This window comes from Telopea speciosissima, chromosome 9 (assembly GCF_018873765.1).
Source record: "Telopea speciosissima isolate NSW1024214 ecotype Mountain lineage chromosome 9, Tspe_v1, whole genome shotgun sequence".
NCBI classification, from domain to species: Eukaryota; Viridiplantae; Streptophyta; class Magnoliopsida; order Proteales; family Proteaceae; genus Telopea; species Telopea speciosissima.
The window spans coordinates 54,547,568-54,563,437 of NC_057924.1; the positions used below are offsets into that span (position 1 = coordinate 54,547,568).

General features: G+C 39.8%; 1 protein-coding gene across 3 annotated transcripts in view; it reads right to left on the reverse strand.

Moving 5' to 3' along the window:
• The window catches only part of LOC122639924 (WD repeat-containing protein 26 homolog), a 30,496-nt gene extending 16,453 nt beyond the window's left edge, over nucleotides 1–14,043 (reverse strand). The window contains exons 1-2 of one of the 3 annotated variants that reach the window (XM_043832970.1): nucleotides 13,829–14,043; nucleotides 11,823–12,743 (exon numbers count right to left, since the gene is read on the reverse strand). In XM_043832970.1, the coding sequence (XP_043688905.1) occupies nucleotides 11,823–12,620 (798 nt within the window). In that variant the 5' untranslated portion in view covers nucleotides 12,621–12,743; nucleotides 13,829–14,043. Of the gene's footprint in view, nucleotides 1–11,822; nucleotides 12,744–13,596; nucleotides 13,700–13,824 lie in introns of those variants that run through there. The other 2 variants (XM_043832968.1, XM_043832969.1) reach the window with 2 other exon arrangements.
• Nucleotides 14,044–15,870: the final 1,827 nt, after the last annotated feature.

Genomic DNA, 15,870 nt, shown 5'->3' on the forward strand with positions numbered 1-15,870 from the left:
TAATTTATCTCCACTATTATTTAGTTTAAGCACTGCTTTATCATCTCTGTGCCTTTCCTAACTTGTTTTTGAACCATATCTTACCTTTTGGGTGTCTTTTAATGCATTTGGTGTGTCCTCTCCTTTCTACCCTTGTGTTTATACTATTCTTATATATATGGATGCGTCTGTTTGTAACCAAGAATACATTTTGTATGGTTTGAGGGCACATGATGTAATTTCATATTTACATGTTTTTTTTTCCGTTTTTCTTCCCTCCCGATTCTATTGCCGGCATGAAACCCCTTGGCCTCTGTTTGTTTCAGAAGTGGACCCTTCAGCGATGGTAATGAGGATAGCGGGGGCGGGGCAGGGGCAGGGAATAAACACAGTGAAAATAAAGAGTAGAGACGGGGCGGGGATGGTTCTGTAGAGTGAGGGCAGGGATTGAGTGGCAGTCTGAAGGTGTAGTGAGGTCGCTGGAAATGGAGAGTAACGAGGGTTGCTGCAGCAGTAGGTTTGAGAGGCTTTGTTTCGATTATTGTTCAGAAATGGTGGTGATCCTTCAATTTTTGGTTAGTTTTCAGAGATTTTGAAATAATTTCAGTTGATATTCATGGTCCCTATTGGTTGTATTTGGAAGGAATATCAATCCTCATAATTCCAGTGGGAATAGTATTCAATTGAGACTGCTTGATTGAATCAGAGGTTTCTAAGACATTTAACTGCAGAAATCGTGAAACCCGTAGCAATCCCTCTACACTTAATTTTACAGATATAGAATCTTGTTCTTATTTTTAAACAATATAAGTCTTGGCAAATCCTGTGTAGTTCCAACTCGTCCAATTGGGATCTGTTGTGTTAATTATGATAGACGAAGAACTTGCAGCGGCAAGACTTCTCTGGCAAGCACCACCCTGTAACCGAACACCAACCCAACCTGAGACCGTAAAATCTTCTCTGATTTTTAAGAATCGTCAAAGGAATTGCACAGCCTGTAGGCGTATTGGGATTGTTTAGTGATCAGTTTTGGTCTAGATGCTCGGAATCAATTGAAAATCCCTGCTTGGGTGTAGAAGTGGTTGGCTTTCCGGTTATGGCTCCAATCATAGAAGTTCCATGAAGGAGATGACGAATTCAAGGGAGTTTTGGAGGAGACACTACAGTCACTTGATTTGTGGATTGGAGATCTACTCCCTACCATGTTGGAGGAGACACTACTGCCCGTATGTTGCAAGTGGCAGCAGGGTTGGGGTGGGCGCAGGGAGCCATAGGGGGTAAGAGAGAGAAAAGAAGTGGGAGAGGGCACCATAGCCAGCGAGGAAGGGGAGAGGAAGGAAAGGAGAGCTGGATCTGGAGACGGAGAAGAAGAGAAGGAGAGAGGAGAGGGAGGTTGAGAGGAAAATTACAAAAAAACAGCAAATCTTAAGAGGTTGACACAAGTAGAATGCGATGGGCAAATAAGTCCCAAGTCCGGTTACAACACATTGTTGTAACCGGGTGTTGTAACCGGGTTGGTTACAAACAGCTTCCCCTATATATATATACAACAGGCTCCTTGGACGCCTTGCCACCTTGTTGGTGTCGCCTGGATTTTAGACCCTTTCCAACACCATGGTCGCCTTTCCTATATAGTAGTCCATCAGGTCGGCAGCCGGCACTTTAATATATTTTGCCAATCACCTTTTACATTGATCATTTTGTGTTATGATCTCTTTTCTCTTGATTTCATGTCTTTTCATTCTCGTCTTACTAGGGCGTCCCACATAAGCGACACGCCGTGCCGACCAAAAGCGGTGATAAATAGACAAGTTTCTTATAGTGGTGCGTCAAGCCAGCAGCCGGCACTTTAATATATTCTGCCAATTAACTTTTGCTTGGATACTTTTGTGTTATGATCTCTTTTCTCTTGATCTCATGTCTTTTCGTTCTCGTCTTACTAGGGAGTCCCCGTAAACGATGCGCCATGCCGCCCGAACTCGGTGATAAGTAGACAAGGGCAAGTGAGGAAAATTTTCAGCCCAGAAATGTAATGTTAGATAAAACTTTTTATATATCATAGTAGGATGAGAGGAAAATTTTCAGCCCAGAAACTTAGCTATCTTATATATCATAGATGGTCACGGCGTCTAGGAGACCCAAGGCGTTGGAGATAGGTCGAGTAGAAATGACCCAGAAGAATACATTGTTCAACAAGACACCACACTCCATGGATATATAAGAAAGATTAGTTGGGCGGAAGTTAAAGAAACCTTAAGAAAGATGAAAGCAAGCAAGACACCGGGACCAAATGAGATTCCAATAGAAGTGTGGAAAACCCTAGGAGGTTGTGGGGTATATTGGTTATCCAATCTGTTTAACACATGGAAGATGCCAAATGAATGGCAATTGTAGTCCCAATCTACAAAAATAAAGGTGATATCCAAAGCTGCAATAATTATAGAAGCATAAAGCTTATGAGTCACACTATGAAACTTCGGGAGAAAGTTATTGAAGCCCATTTGAGAAGAGACTCATACCTCGGTGAGCCAATTAGGCTTTATGGCAGGTAGATCCACGACAGAAGCTATCTACTTATTGAGGAGGCTCATGGAAAGAGATAGAGATAGCAAGAAGGATCTCCATATGGTCTTTATTAACCTGGAAAAAGCCTATGACCGAGTCCTTAGAGATCTAATCCAGCATGTTCTAGTGAAGAGAGGGGTGTCGATTAAATATGTGGATGTAATTACAGATATGTATGAGGGTGTGATGACTAGTGTGAGATTTGTGGGAGGTCAGGGCAAGAAATTCCCAATTACGATTGAGTTACATCAGGGATCAGCCTTAACCCCGTATTTATTTGCACTTATTATGGACAACCTAACCAAGAGCATTCAAGAAGAGGTCCCATGGTGTATGCTCTTCGCCGATGATATCGTTTTGGTGGATGAGACAAAAGTAAGGATTACCGCTAAGTTAGAGCTATGGACATCAACTTTGGAAACAAAAGGCTTTAAGATTAGTATAACAAAGCCGGAGTATATTTTGTGTAATTTTAGTCACATTACGATGGATACTAACACAGTGCAAATTGAGGAAAGAGAGATACCGTAAAGTGACTATTTTAGATATCTGGGGTCAATCATAAATAAAGAAGGTGACATAGAAGATGTTTCACAGATCATTAAAGTACGATGGATGAAGTAGACAGGTGTGTCTGGAGTGTTGTGTGACCAACGTATTCCTTTAAAGCTTAAAGGAAAGTTTTATAGGGTTGTTGTTCAACTGGATATGATGTACAGGGCAGAATGTTGGGCAATTAAGAAGTGTCATATTAAGAAGCTGTGTAGCAGAGATGATGATGTTAAGATGGTGGTGCGGAAAAACTATGAAGGATAAAGTAAGGAATGAGCGTATTAGAGCTAACTTGGGAGTTGCCCCGATCAATGACAAGCTTCGAGAGAGTCGTTTGAGGCATAGTTCAAAATCTCACGAAATCTCGATCGAGATTTTGAAAATTTCGGATATTTCGACCTCCTCGAAACGAAATGCCACCTCAAATCAAAAAAATACAAAAATTCGATCGAAATTTCGAGATATCTTGAGATTTTTTCAAAATATCGCGAGATTTCGAATGTCTCGAGAAATTGCTTTATATAAATGAACATGTTTCGTCAGTCTCGATCGAAATTTCGACCGAGACTAAGAAACAGCTCTGGTTTTGCACATTTGCTTGGTTTTTTAAGGTTTTTGCTCATTTCTTCTCCATTCTTCCACTTCCCACTTGAATCTTTGCCGCATCTACGCCGGAATCACTTGGAGAACAAACTTCTTAGCACATCTGTGAAGCCTTTCCACTATTCCAGGTAAAACCATATTCTCAAAATTGATTTTTTTTTAGGGAAATGCATGATCAACATGTTTGTTTGGGATATAGTGGATCGTCTTTTGTGGATGATTTCTTTTCCTACCCTGGCTACCCAACCCACCAGCCGCAGCCGTACAACCCGTACATGCTCCCAGACCCGTCATATGACTCATATCATAGTGGATCAGTGGGTAGTACTTCTTCACAGTTTGGTTACCTTCAGCATGTTGATGATGCAGTTTACATGGCCATTGTGGATGACTACACTCGCTTCTTCTCCCAGACTATGACGTGGCATGCATTTGTCCTACAGTAGGAGAGCAATACACGTCGGCTCTAGCGGACCATGAGTGGGATTGATCCTGAACGGCGGAGTAGTTATTATTAGCAAATTTGTAAACATTTGAGATGAATGATGACTACTTGACTTGTAGCCTTGTAGGGGACAATTGGGGATATTGACATATTGTGATTTGGAATGTTTGATATCATCTTCTTAAATCTTAACTCTTAAGTTGTTATTTGTTAACTTGTCATTGACTTGATGTCTTATGTACTTAATATTATGATTTATGACTCAACTTATGAGTCATTATGTTTCCAACTTAGTTCCAAGTCAATTTACTTGTTTAATGTACAATGTGTATGTGTAAATGTGTAATTAACTAAGTTATACATTAGGGTTCGACCGTACGTTGCCAATCAGTGGTGCACATCCAAAACACCATTTTGGGTGACTATTTTTGCAATTTGAACATTTAAATGTGTTTATATAGCCTAAAATAGGGTTTCCATGAAGTTTCAGGCCTTAACTTGGCCTAAAACCAACCGAAATGACCTATCGAAACATACCAAAAAAAATACAATATTTCGACCGAAATATCCGAAATTTCGAATATTTCGGATATTTCAGTCAGCCCGAAATACCGAAACGAAACGAGTTCTCGAACTATGGTTTGAGGTGGTATGGTCATGTTCAATGGAGGCCTAGGGACGCCCCAGTAAGGAGGAGTGATATGATCTTGATTGAAGGAACTAAAAGGGCATGGGACAGGCCTAAAATGACCATAGGAGTTGTGAGGAAGGACATGCATAGTCTAGGTCTGGTACCATGTATGACCTCAGATAGAGCCTTTTGGAGGGTAAGGATCCATGCAGCAGATCCCATTTAGCTGAGTTTCTCCTGACTTGCTGGGCTGTGCCTCTTTCCTCTTACTATCAACTTTCAACTTTCTTTCTTTGTTTCTTTCTTTTTTCTTTTTTCCTTTTTTTTTTAATTTCTCATCTCTCCTTTCCCCATCTCTTCTTTACCCTTTTTTGTTTAGACCTCAGTTTCCCCCTACTTTGTTTTGCTTGGATCCATGTAGTCGACCCCATTAAGTTAGGATAAGGCTGAGTTTGTTGTTGGAAGGAAATGGGAAAAGTATGATAGAGATTAAACATACCTCTTACTATTCTGTTGGTTTGTTAACAGCAATAAAAATAAATTTTCAGAATATGGGGTCGGGGAAGAAAAATTATACCTGAGGGGAAATGAAGCTGGGAATACAAGAAAGTACCTGAGACAAGAACTTAGAGTTGCAAGGGAGGAGGAAGAAGAGAACCAGCGTAACTTCACAACTGGAGAGCCGGAGAGGTAAGCCGCCAAATTCAAACTTTATTCAGTTCTACTACTTTAGTTCAATGGTTACAATATAAATACGCAAAGACTCCTATTCTTCTACGTAACTGAATATAGTAACCAAACCAAATTGGGAAACTAAATAGTAATCAAATCTCCCATGCATAATTATCAAGGTGGCAAGGCGACCAAGGAGCCTAGTCGCCTAGGATAACTATGCTCCTATGTATGTCAACTTCCCTAATAAAATAAAATTGCAAAATTACAAGATAATCCCAAATCCCTACATCCACTACCATGTATCTACATCATCTCCTCCGTCCTTCAAAGAACTCAGAGTTTGTCAAGTTAGGTCATGCTCACAATATACCCTTGTAAATCGTTTGTTGATGAGGTTGCACAAATCTCGAGATAGGCGGCCAGAATATAACTCCATGAGGAGGGATAGTAGACTAACATATCATTGGAGAAGGAGATAGCTGCCGACAAGGCATGTTTGATAACGCTTTGGATGAAATCAAGTACGTACAGCCTTCCTGCTAAACTTCCAATGGAGTGACTAGGCAAGGTATATAGCATTGTAATGGCCCAAACTGCAGGTGTACCCAAGCTACTGCACGGGTCTCTTCTCGGGTTGCAAGTCCAAGATCTCGCACATGAATCTTCTTGAAGAATTGCTTTTGTGGGAGGTTGAATGCTCAAACAAAATCAATAAAGATAAAATTTGAAACTACCCTAGTATCAACAACCGTATGAACATCTGTAAAACATCACCATGTAAAAGAATACCCTTCTGTCTGAAGAGGGGAGCTTTCTCGACTAGTAGAGTGAGTTTCTATCTCATCATCATGACCTTCATCGGGGCCATCATCTGGATTACGTGGAATAGACCCAGAAATATCCACATCATCCTTGTTCATATTTGCTACCCACTGCTCAACCATAGTCAAAGAATAGGTCATGTTGGGACACTTACTGCTGAAGTGATCTTTCTCCCCTCAACTATCACACACAGTGCTCCTCAACCACTCATTCCTCGTGGAGATATCTGGTTTCTTTTCTTAAACCTTACAGGACTCAAATGTTTATCTTCAATCTCAAGTTTAGGCCTGTAAATTGAAGAATGCTTGATCATTTCATTCAAATGGTTGTACTTTTCTTCAGCGGTCTTGACATATGCAGCTACCACGTCGGTAGATTGAACATCATTAGCAAGCACTAACTAGATCTCAGTGTTCAGACCACTATGTACCTCAATATCTTAATGTAGGTCTAGATAGGAGAGGATCCTACTAGAGGCCAAGCAACAGGATCAAAAGGGGGCTGCTGGTTCGAATGGGCAGAATTAGGGTTCGGTCTATGAGAATGGAGCTAAATCTTATATGGTAATGATAGGCAGGTTTTAGGAAGTTTAATAAGCTAGATTTGATTAGGTTTAGAAAAGGATTTGAAATTTCAGAAATTAGGGTTAGGGTCTCGGGTTTGGGGTTTTAGAATTTAGGTTGAAATTAGGGTTTGGATGGGAATTTGGGGCAGGGCTTCTGGCCGAGTGCTAGGAGCAATGGGAAGGGTGTTTGGTTGTAATATGGTGTAATTCTGATAGCTGAATTGGGCTATACAGAATTTAGGGTTTTTTTTTTTTGGATTTTATATGAATGAGGGGATTGTAGGGTTTGAATGATAATTAGGGCAGAACTCACAGTCGAGTATGGGGGGGTAAGGAGAAAAGACTGTGATTGAATTTTGGATGAAAACTCATGCAGGATGAAGGCTTGCTGGAATTAAGAATGCTACGGTTTATGGGAATCGATGGGGGGATTTAATGGAGGGTCTGAGATGGCTTTTCATGATGGATAACTGAGAATTAATATAGGACAGATGTGACAAAAATAAAATAAAACAAAGGGGATCGATGGGGGTAGGGATTGGAGGGATAGAAGAAGAAACTTGAAGTTGCAGCAAGTCTTCAATGGAGGCAGCAGCTCTGCGATAGAAAGATAGAACCACCTTCCAGCTGTAGAGGATCCTCCCAGCCTTACCGGCGTAAGGAGTCGATCGGATTCCACCAATCCCTTTCCACCTTGATAGAACCACAAGGATGCAATCTCACAAGGAGCAGCAGCAGCAACTATGGCGACAGCACAATTCTGTTTTTTCAAATATTCAACTGTGGGGGAGCCTCCCACAATTTCAATACTTATAATAATAGGCCAAAGGCTAAATCCTATTACAAACTAAACTCTTCCTTCATAAATCATGGAAGGGAATGAATAAAAATCAAAAGCTAATAACTTAAAGCAATAAAATGACCTAATTGTCCCTAACAACTTAAAGTAAAAGACTTAAATAAAATCACTTAAATTGAACCATTGGTTCAACCGGTTCAATTCAATAAAACACTAAATCATGAAAAATAAACTAAGTATAGAACCTACTAAATGTATACCTAAATTATGGCTCCAATCTAAGCCCTAAATTCAGGGCTGTTTCTTCTTCTTCTTCTTCCTTCGGGTGTGGACACTCGGTACTGCATCATATCTCCTGCTAGTCTATATCCGAAAGTTTGCATATGGAGGATAGCCTGTGAATTTCCATGGTGTCGTCATGTAGGTATCCACATCTCTACTATTCTAATGGATGTTGACCAGCTTGTGGAAGAGCACTTTCTCGTAATTGAGAGGAGTGAACTTATCGTTCAATATTTGCTTCATAACCTCCCAATTAGTGATGTGTCCACCTCACCGCAGCATGTCATCCCACGATGAGCAAGTGTAACCAGAAATCTTTATTGAGGATTAGCTCGCACTTACTTCCCTTCTGGAAAGGATTTGCAGGCAAAAATCCTCTCAACTTTGGTCAGCCAATCAAGGAAATCCCCGGGTCCTTTCTCATTGTCAAACTCAGGAACCTCAACCTTGATCCCGCAATCCCTATCTGAGAACCGTAATGTGACATCCTGGGGAATAACTAGTTCGGGTTGTTGTCACAAAGGCACGTCCGGAATTTCTAAACTACCAAGCTAAGGAACAAAGAAGATGGTTCTACTTCATTTAGCTTTTCATTTTTCTTCATAAAACCAAAAAACTCATCAAGAGTGTTTTAAGTTTCTTCCATGAATTTGTCATATTTTTCTTCACTTCTCTGTTGATTTTCATGTAATTCCTTATACAGCTTGTAGAGCTCGGATTTGGTGATGTGAGAAGGTCTTGTCATGGTTAGAAACTACAAGAAATCCAGGTATGATACCAATTCATGAGATCTCAAGTTTAAGATCCCTGATTTGGGTCACTATGAGCCCACTAAAATGTAAATAACTCAAAAGAAAGGAATCAGTGGCACAGTTGAAAATTTTTGAACAATTAAGGACCCTCTTGAATAAGAATGCAGCAGCAGGGATAAATCTGGAATTCAAATTAAAGATGAAGGGCAATTCTGAACTCAATAATAAAAGAACAAAATTAGGGATAAAGAGGAGGGTATTCTTTATTTCTTAGAAAGACAAAATAGGGTTTATGTTATTTCACGGGGGAAGATTGCCTTCAAACTCCTGACCTGCTACGCACAATGGTAGAACAGCTTGGGTGATGCAAACCCGAAGGTAAGCAAGCCAAGATCGAATCTGGAAGAGAATAGTGGCAGGTGCTGGAAAGCTTGGATCAGTTTGGTTTAGCCCTGATCCTGCTGTATTGGTGTTTGAATGATGAAGGTGGTAATGGTGCAAATGATGATGGATGATGGATGATGAATGCTGAATGTTGAAGATATAGTAGGATAACTTTGGCAAGCTAGAGTCCCATTAGTTGCCCAGCCATAGGAGTCCCACCTAGGCCCGCTGTAGGAATCTCACCTAAGCCCTCTTGAGTCACACAAGAAAATATTCAGATTGTTTGCTGTAAAAATTCATTGGGTGTCTTTGACAGCAGCCCATGGTTTCCATTATATAGGAGTGGGGAAGGCTTTAAAAGACTTGAGTAAATCAAGTAGCATTGAAGTAGACTCTTAGAATTCCAAAGCTACATATATAATAAATCCTAAACATAGATATCTGCCCCGAAGACAGAAAACTAAACCAAAACATTGAACCCCATCCCCAATACATAGGAAACATAAACTAAAAAAATTAACTAACTCTTGGAATTCTAAAAGACACATACTAAAAACTAGGAGATACTCTAGCGGCTATTAGACTTCTACCTAGAAACATGAAAGGACTATTAAATAAACCTAGGAAATATGAAAATAAGCTACTACTAAGCCTAATCCCGTATACCTTCCTTGTGCCCACATTTTAGGCCCATTAAAGTGGCCCGTTACAAAGAAAACACATGGAATCAAAGGCCCAATGCATACATAACCCCACCCAAGGCTTATTTCCAGTAAAATAAGCCCATTATGTGACTTATCTGCATCATTGGGTTTCAGATGAGAGATCTCTCTTGTTTAGAACCCATTCAACTCGATATTTTGGAAATAAGTTTCTCACTGCTAGGCCTCCCAACTACGACAAGTAGCATATCGAAAGAACAAGCTACAAGAGAATGGAAACGATCTGAATCAAGGTCTAGCGGAAGATGAGAAAACAGGTGCAGATTTCTTCAAGATTCCGAGTTAGGGTTCTGCAGGGGTGGTCACCTAGAGGTAGTAGCTCTAATTTCAAAGTTTGGAAGATGGGAAAGATATAAGAGAGATTAAACATCTCTCACTACTCAGTTTGTTAACCGCAAGAAAAATAAAATTTATGAGCATAGTTGTCAAGGCGTCGCCTAGGCATCCAGATGCATTTTTTTGGATGGGCACCTTGGAGATTTTGGCAGGAATTGTCTTTTTCTGGTCTGAGAGGAAATGAAGCTGTGGTACATCAATGCCCTTAGTGATTTCGGCCCTTTCGATCCTTTGTTTCCTTGCTGTCTTTTATTTCAAGGAATTCTTATCCCTTGAAGTGCTTTGCTCTCTATCGTTGAAATCTTTCACTGGTCAAAGAGAGAGGAGGAGGAAAGAGGAGAAATAAGAGGGTTTGATTGAAATATGGAAATAAAACTGAAACTCAACTTGAAAAACCAGTGTACAAACACAGACACTCAAGTCACTTTAGATTCTAATGAACTAAGCAGACAGGCAAATAAGGTACAATTCTAACAAGCTAAGTGGACCGACAAATAAAGCAAGTCAACTCATAGGTAATTAAAGAAGTACACTGCAAGAGAGATTTACAACCCCTCCACCCCACCCCAACCACCCCCCCCCCCCCAAAAAAAAAAAAAGATGAAGATATTCAGTTAACCAATGACCATTTGAAGTTTATGAAACATATTCTATTAAACAACCCACTTCAGATTGACTCCAAAACATTTAATCTTTTTTAAGGGTAGTAAACAAGTTTATTAAGTTGAGTAAACTTTTAGTGTAAGTACAAAAGAACAAGGTAAGAAATTTATTTTCTTGTTCGGATTGGTGGCAAATCAACTATAGAAGTTTATTTTGTTATCCAGATTGTGTTATAAATCCATCCAAAACCTTTTCCTTTCCTTAATTTTCGGACAAAAAAAAATCAGAACGGTTGAATACATTGATGATTTAAAAAACTTAAACTTTTTCAATAAATTCATGTATTAATTATGGTTTATAACATATATTCCCACTTGGAATCAGATAACAAATATTAAAAATTGAAAAAAAAATCCATTTGAAGAGGCTAAAAAGGAAGACTTCCAGTTAGAAAAATAGTTATAACATTTTATGACAGAGTCTCACTGATTAAAAACACTTTGTCAGAGGCTACCATCCTTTGTTCACCCCTTTTCAAATACCAAAACCATCGATATTTTTTGCTAGGCATAAATCACATTCCTTCCATTGCAAAACTAATGTCAAAGTCATACTTAATGGTAGAATCAAATGAAATCAGGATTGAAGTTTACTCCACACTACTAATTTCAGCCTTCAATATCATATGTAAACTAAAACTTCATGATTCATAAATTCTATGTTTTAACTTTCAACCAATCATGTGAAACAGAAATTTCCAATCCACTGTCTGGGGATAATGGACTGAAGAAAACTTTGTTTGCACGTACTTCCAATCAGGAACAAACAAAACTACGCATCAAGTACAAGAAAATCATCTGTGCAAATGAATCATTTGGAAATAATCAGCATCTGATAGTGTGAAGGGTATTGACATAGAGATAATGGTATTAAAGAATCTTTTCAAATTATAATAACTTTGTAAGATCAAGACCATTGAGAGGTCGACAGCAATAGCTAGCATAAAAAACGTTACCAGACTAATCATGCCAAGAAAAGGAATTCATAATAGGCAACATAATAAGAATAGATAAGTAGCTACATGCCTCGCTTCTGAAATTTCCTGACCTGTAAAGTATGAGAAGGAATCTGGTCCTTTCCACATTGATGATCAGAGTACAATGACAGTGCACTATCCAAAGAGTTGTGAAACACACAAGCCTCCCGTTGAACATTAAGAGCCTGCTCAACTAGATGTTCTAACCTTCTTTCAGGTATCATAACAGTTGGGGGAAGCAATTCCTGCAATTTTCCCAAAAGCTTTGATCGTGAGTTTGTACTCACAATATCTTGACTGGAGAGCCCAGATAATAAGCAGCGAGAAGGAGACACAATGCAGGCGGAGAGCTCATGCACCCGACTTGTGTTAATGCAAAGAGGTGCTATCTCAGACCTTAATGTCTTCAAAGCATCCATAAATTTATCCTTCTCCAAAAGCTCAAAGAATTTCTGCTCCAATATCAAGAAAGATGCCGACTTTACAACAGTTTCATCGGTGAGACCAATTTTATGCAATGTGGCCACACTTTCATCCCAATTTCCATCAAGCACTTGTTGCCTAAATGAGTTAACCACAGAAGAGTGTAAAGGTATTCCTGATTCTTTCTCTAGAAGAGCCCCACTCTTCTCATAACCAAGAGAGTACAAGGCTTTGGTTATGATCCTGACAAATTCCACTCTTTTAATAATTCCTTTAGTACCAACCATCTCTTCATCCCCTTGTGAAGGTAGAGGACGAGCCATCAAGTCTCCCAAAGAGCCAACAAGGGGCTCTGTAAGAGACGAATTGTTCAAGAGGCTCCTCAATTCACCTGAGGATACTTTCACACGTTTTGTGGGTGGTTCATCATCCTCTACACCTCCCATGAAATGCCCAAACTCAGCCCATAACCCAGGAAAAGGTCCAAGACTATAGTGAAATAGCAAACAAATAGTGTCTCCAATGCCTCTTGGTGAATCACAAGTCAAAACTCAAAAGGACAAGAGCTCCTGCATCACATAGCCATAGGAAGAGATTACAAACAGAAAACATAAGCAAGCAGTGAAACCACAAAGCCCACTTCAAAACCTTGCAAAATTCCAAGTGCCCAGGATAAAGTAACATTGAGAAAACTAATGTATAAAAAGAGTAAGCAAAAACAGGGGAGGGAGGGGGGAAATGCTTCAAAGTTATGTCACTTTAAAATAGTAAAGCGCCATGTGCCTTTTGTAACTGACATTACAAAGACTTGGTTGTCACCTACCTCCACTTTGTCTAAAGAGTTAATCCAATCAGAAAAAACACCAAAAGGCAATTTCTCAGAAAAATATATTAGTAACTGGGCAACTCCAGTACCACTTATCAAGTTAAATAAGCAACTGCAAAACTAGGAGAAGAACCACCTCTAAATTAATATCAATAAAAAATGAGTTTGCAGATTTAGATAGCAATGTGCTACTGATATGCGGTTTCACTTAAGTTTTATGTAGAATTGGAATATAGCTAGTTCTAGTTTTTCTATTTAGTTACAAGATTTTGCAAATGGACAGGGAAATCTAAACCCCATTTCATCAAAAGCAGATATATCATTCCCTTAAAAAGTAAAAGACAATGATGATAGTGATAAGAAAATTAAAACTCCCAAATATCCAAAAATATTCTCTGGAAAACAGCAATGACGATAACTTTAAAAAAAAAATTCTGATTACAGTTAAAAGGGCAACAAACAAGGAAACCAATCAGAAAAGCCCAACAACGAGGAATCAAAACCAATGAACAAAAGGAAACCAGCCCCCCAGCCCCCAACAAGGCCACAGTAAAGCTTAATAACATAACTAGATCAATCTAGAGCAGATTTCTAACCTGCAAACAAACCCAATAATGAAGCCTCCCTGGATCTAACACCAACTAAAAACCCAATACCAGAATCCTGCAAGAATTACAGTAACTCCGTATGGAAGATACAATCGGATTTAGGTAACCCAGCTTGAGTCGGCGCCGATTAAGGTCAAAAGGACTCAAAACACAGTCGAGAATTCCATCAAAAACCTCATAGATTATGCAAAAAACGAGTGAGATGTGGAAATGGACCAAACCTCAAAGAAGCCTTCGTTTTTCTTCTGTGTCTGTTCACTTATGTAGATTTATGTGGGTTATTTTTTGCATTACAAGTAAAAGAAAAGCGAAAATGATCACAATGAAAGGGGCAACAGAGAGTGAGAAACGGAAATAGAAATAAATTATGCCCAAAAAACAGATGTTATATTTTTATACCCATGCGAGGAAGGGAAATGGATCGTTCTTATCAGATATGAGAGAAGGGAAAGGTGGAGTGTATGGGTATAGACCGTATAGTATACTGAGATACCTTGGCGTGGAGGAAACAACTCAAATCAAGGGCAATAAGAGAAATACATGATTTTAAAATACGGAAAAGGCTGGGCACACTGGCGGTGTATCGTAAGCTAATGCCCAATGTGTCTATCTCTCTCTTCCCCCTTTGAAATGAAGCTCGTGCCCTCCTATATGAATGTATGATATCCCATCCCACTCCCACAGTGAGCTCCTCTCTAGGGAGTCCAGTGCCCAGGGAGAGTCCAGGGGAGCATCCAGTCGTTGGGTTGTGTCGCACACATCCCGATAGCTGACTGGGCATGCACCGGGATGTGTGCGGCACAGCCCAACCTTGGATTCCCCCCGGGCACTCCCTGGGCGTTGAGCTCCCTGGAGAGGAGTCGGATCCTCCCACTCCCCCATTTGTGCCGCCAAGTTTATTGCGCACAGGCAGTATGCCTATTCTTCTCTCTTTAAAATAAATAAAGGTTAAACAAATACTCTTATCTATCTCTTCCGTCTATTCTTCGGTTTTGTCTCGCACAAAACTTGAACCCATAACCTTCACATATTTACTTGTGCAAAGGCAAAGTACCGGAATTATTTTAACCCCACATATCTTTTTTTGTTTTTTGCTAAAGATCTTGTATAAATTAATTGGTTAAGGTTTCTCCGATCTGCTAATGGCAATCTAGGTTGATTGCATCGAGATGAATATTGTTAGAAATACTGGAATCAAAAGGAAGAGGACAGAAAGATGGCCTGAGTCGAATGAGGTCGTTCTGTCCTTAAGACAGTATTTGCACCCTCCTATTCCTGCAAAGGGTTACAGCAAACCTGTCTCCCAAGATAAATCAGGCTAAAACAGATTACTGGTTGCAGAATCAGTAACCTCTTGAAGCTATTAGAGAAGTTTTTGTTACGTCAGACTGAGAGAATTCGTGGCCTATTTATAGACCCACAGGGCTTGTTTGGATGGGTCATGACCATTGAGCTTTCAAGGCTATACGGATGGGCTCAGTGAATGTGCCAAGAGTTGCACCTCCCTTTTGACCAGCATCCTATCCAACGGTCAAATCCCTTTGATCAGACACGATCCAATGGTTGGAACCTAACCATCATACTGGATCGTAAACCGTTGATCTCGAAAAGATTAAGGCGACGATGCGCACGTGCAAAGTGCAAAGTGCTCCATCAAAGCGCCACATTGCACCTCACGCACGTGTACGCGCTCGGACGGTCACCGTCCTCCCTCGCAAGTGCACCGAACAACCCTTTCCAAACATAACATGTGATAATAGCACACAATCATATATAAACCAAAGGAAACACTTTTCTGTAACCGATGTGGGACTAAATTCCACATCTATTATTTGGAAAAATTCCGACAAATATATTCTTGAATGTGAAAAGGAAAGGTAATCATTTCTGATGAAGAACTAGGTTTCATCGTTTCCTTGGCAAGGTAGTTCGCAACAGGATTTACTTCTCTAAAACAATGGGTTATTTTCCATTCAATGATAGATATGAAATGATGAAGGAATAACCATTCTTGTATCACAAACCATGGAAGGGACCCATTTTGAATTGCAACAACTACCGCCATCGAATCACATTTTATCGAAAGTTTTGGGATTCCCAATTCCTTTGCTTTCAAGAGCCCCAACATGAGAGCTGAAAATTCAACTTTGTAGTTCGTACTCAGGAAAGCTGAATGGGAGTTTCGAACAACACCATAATAATCACAAAAAAACACCTCCTGCCCCTCCACTACCTAGGTTTCCTACTGAGCTTCAATATGTG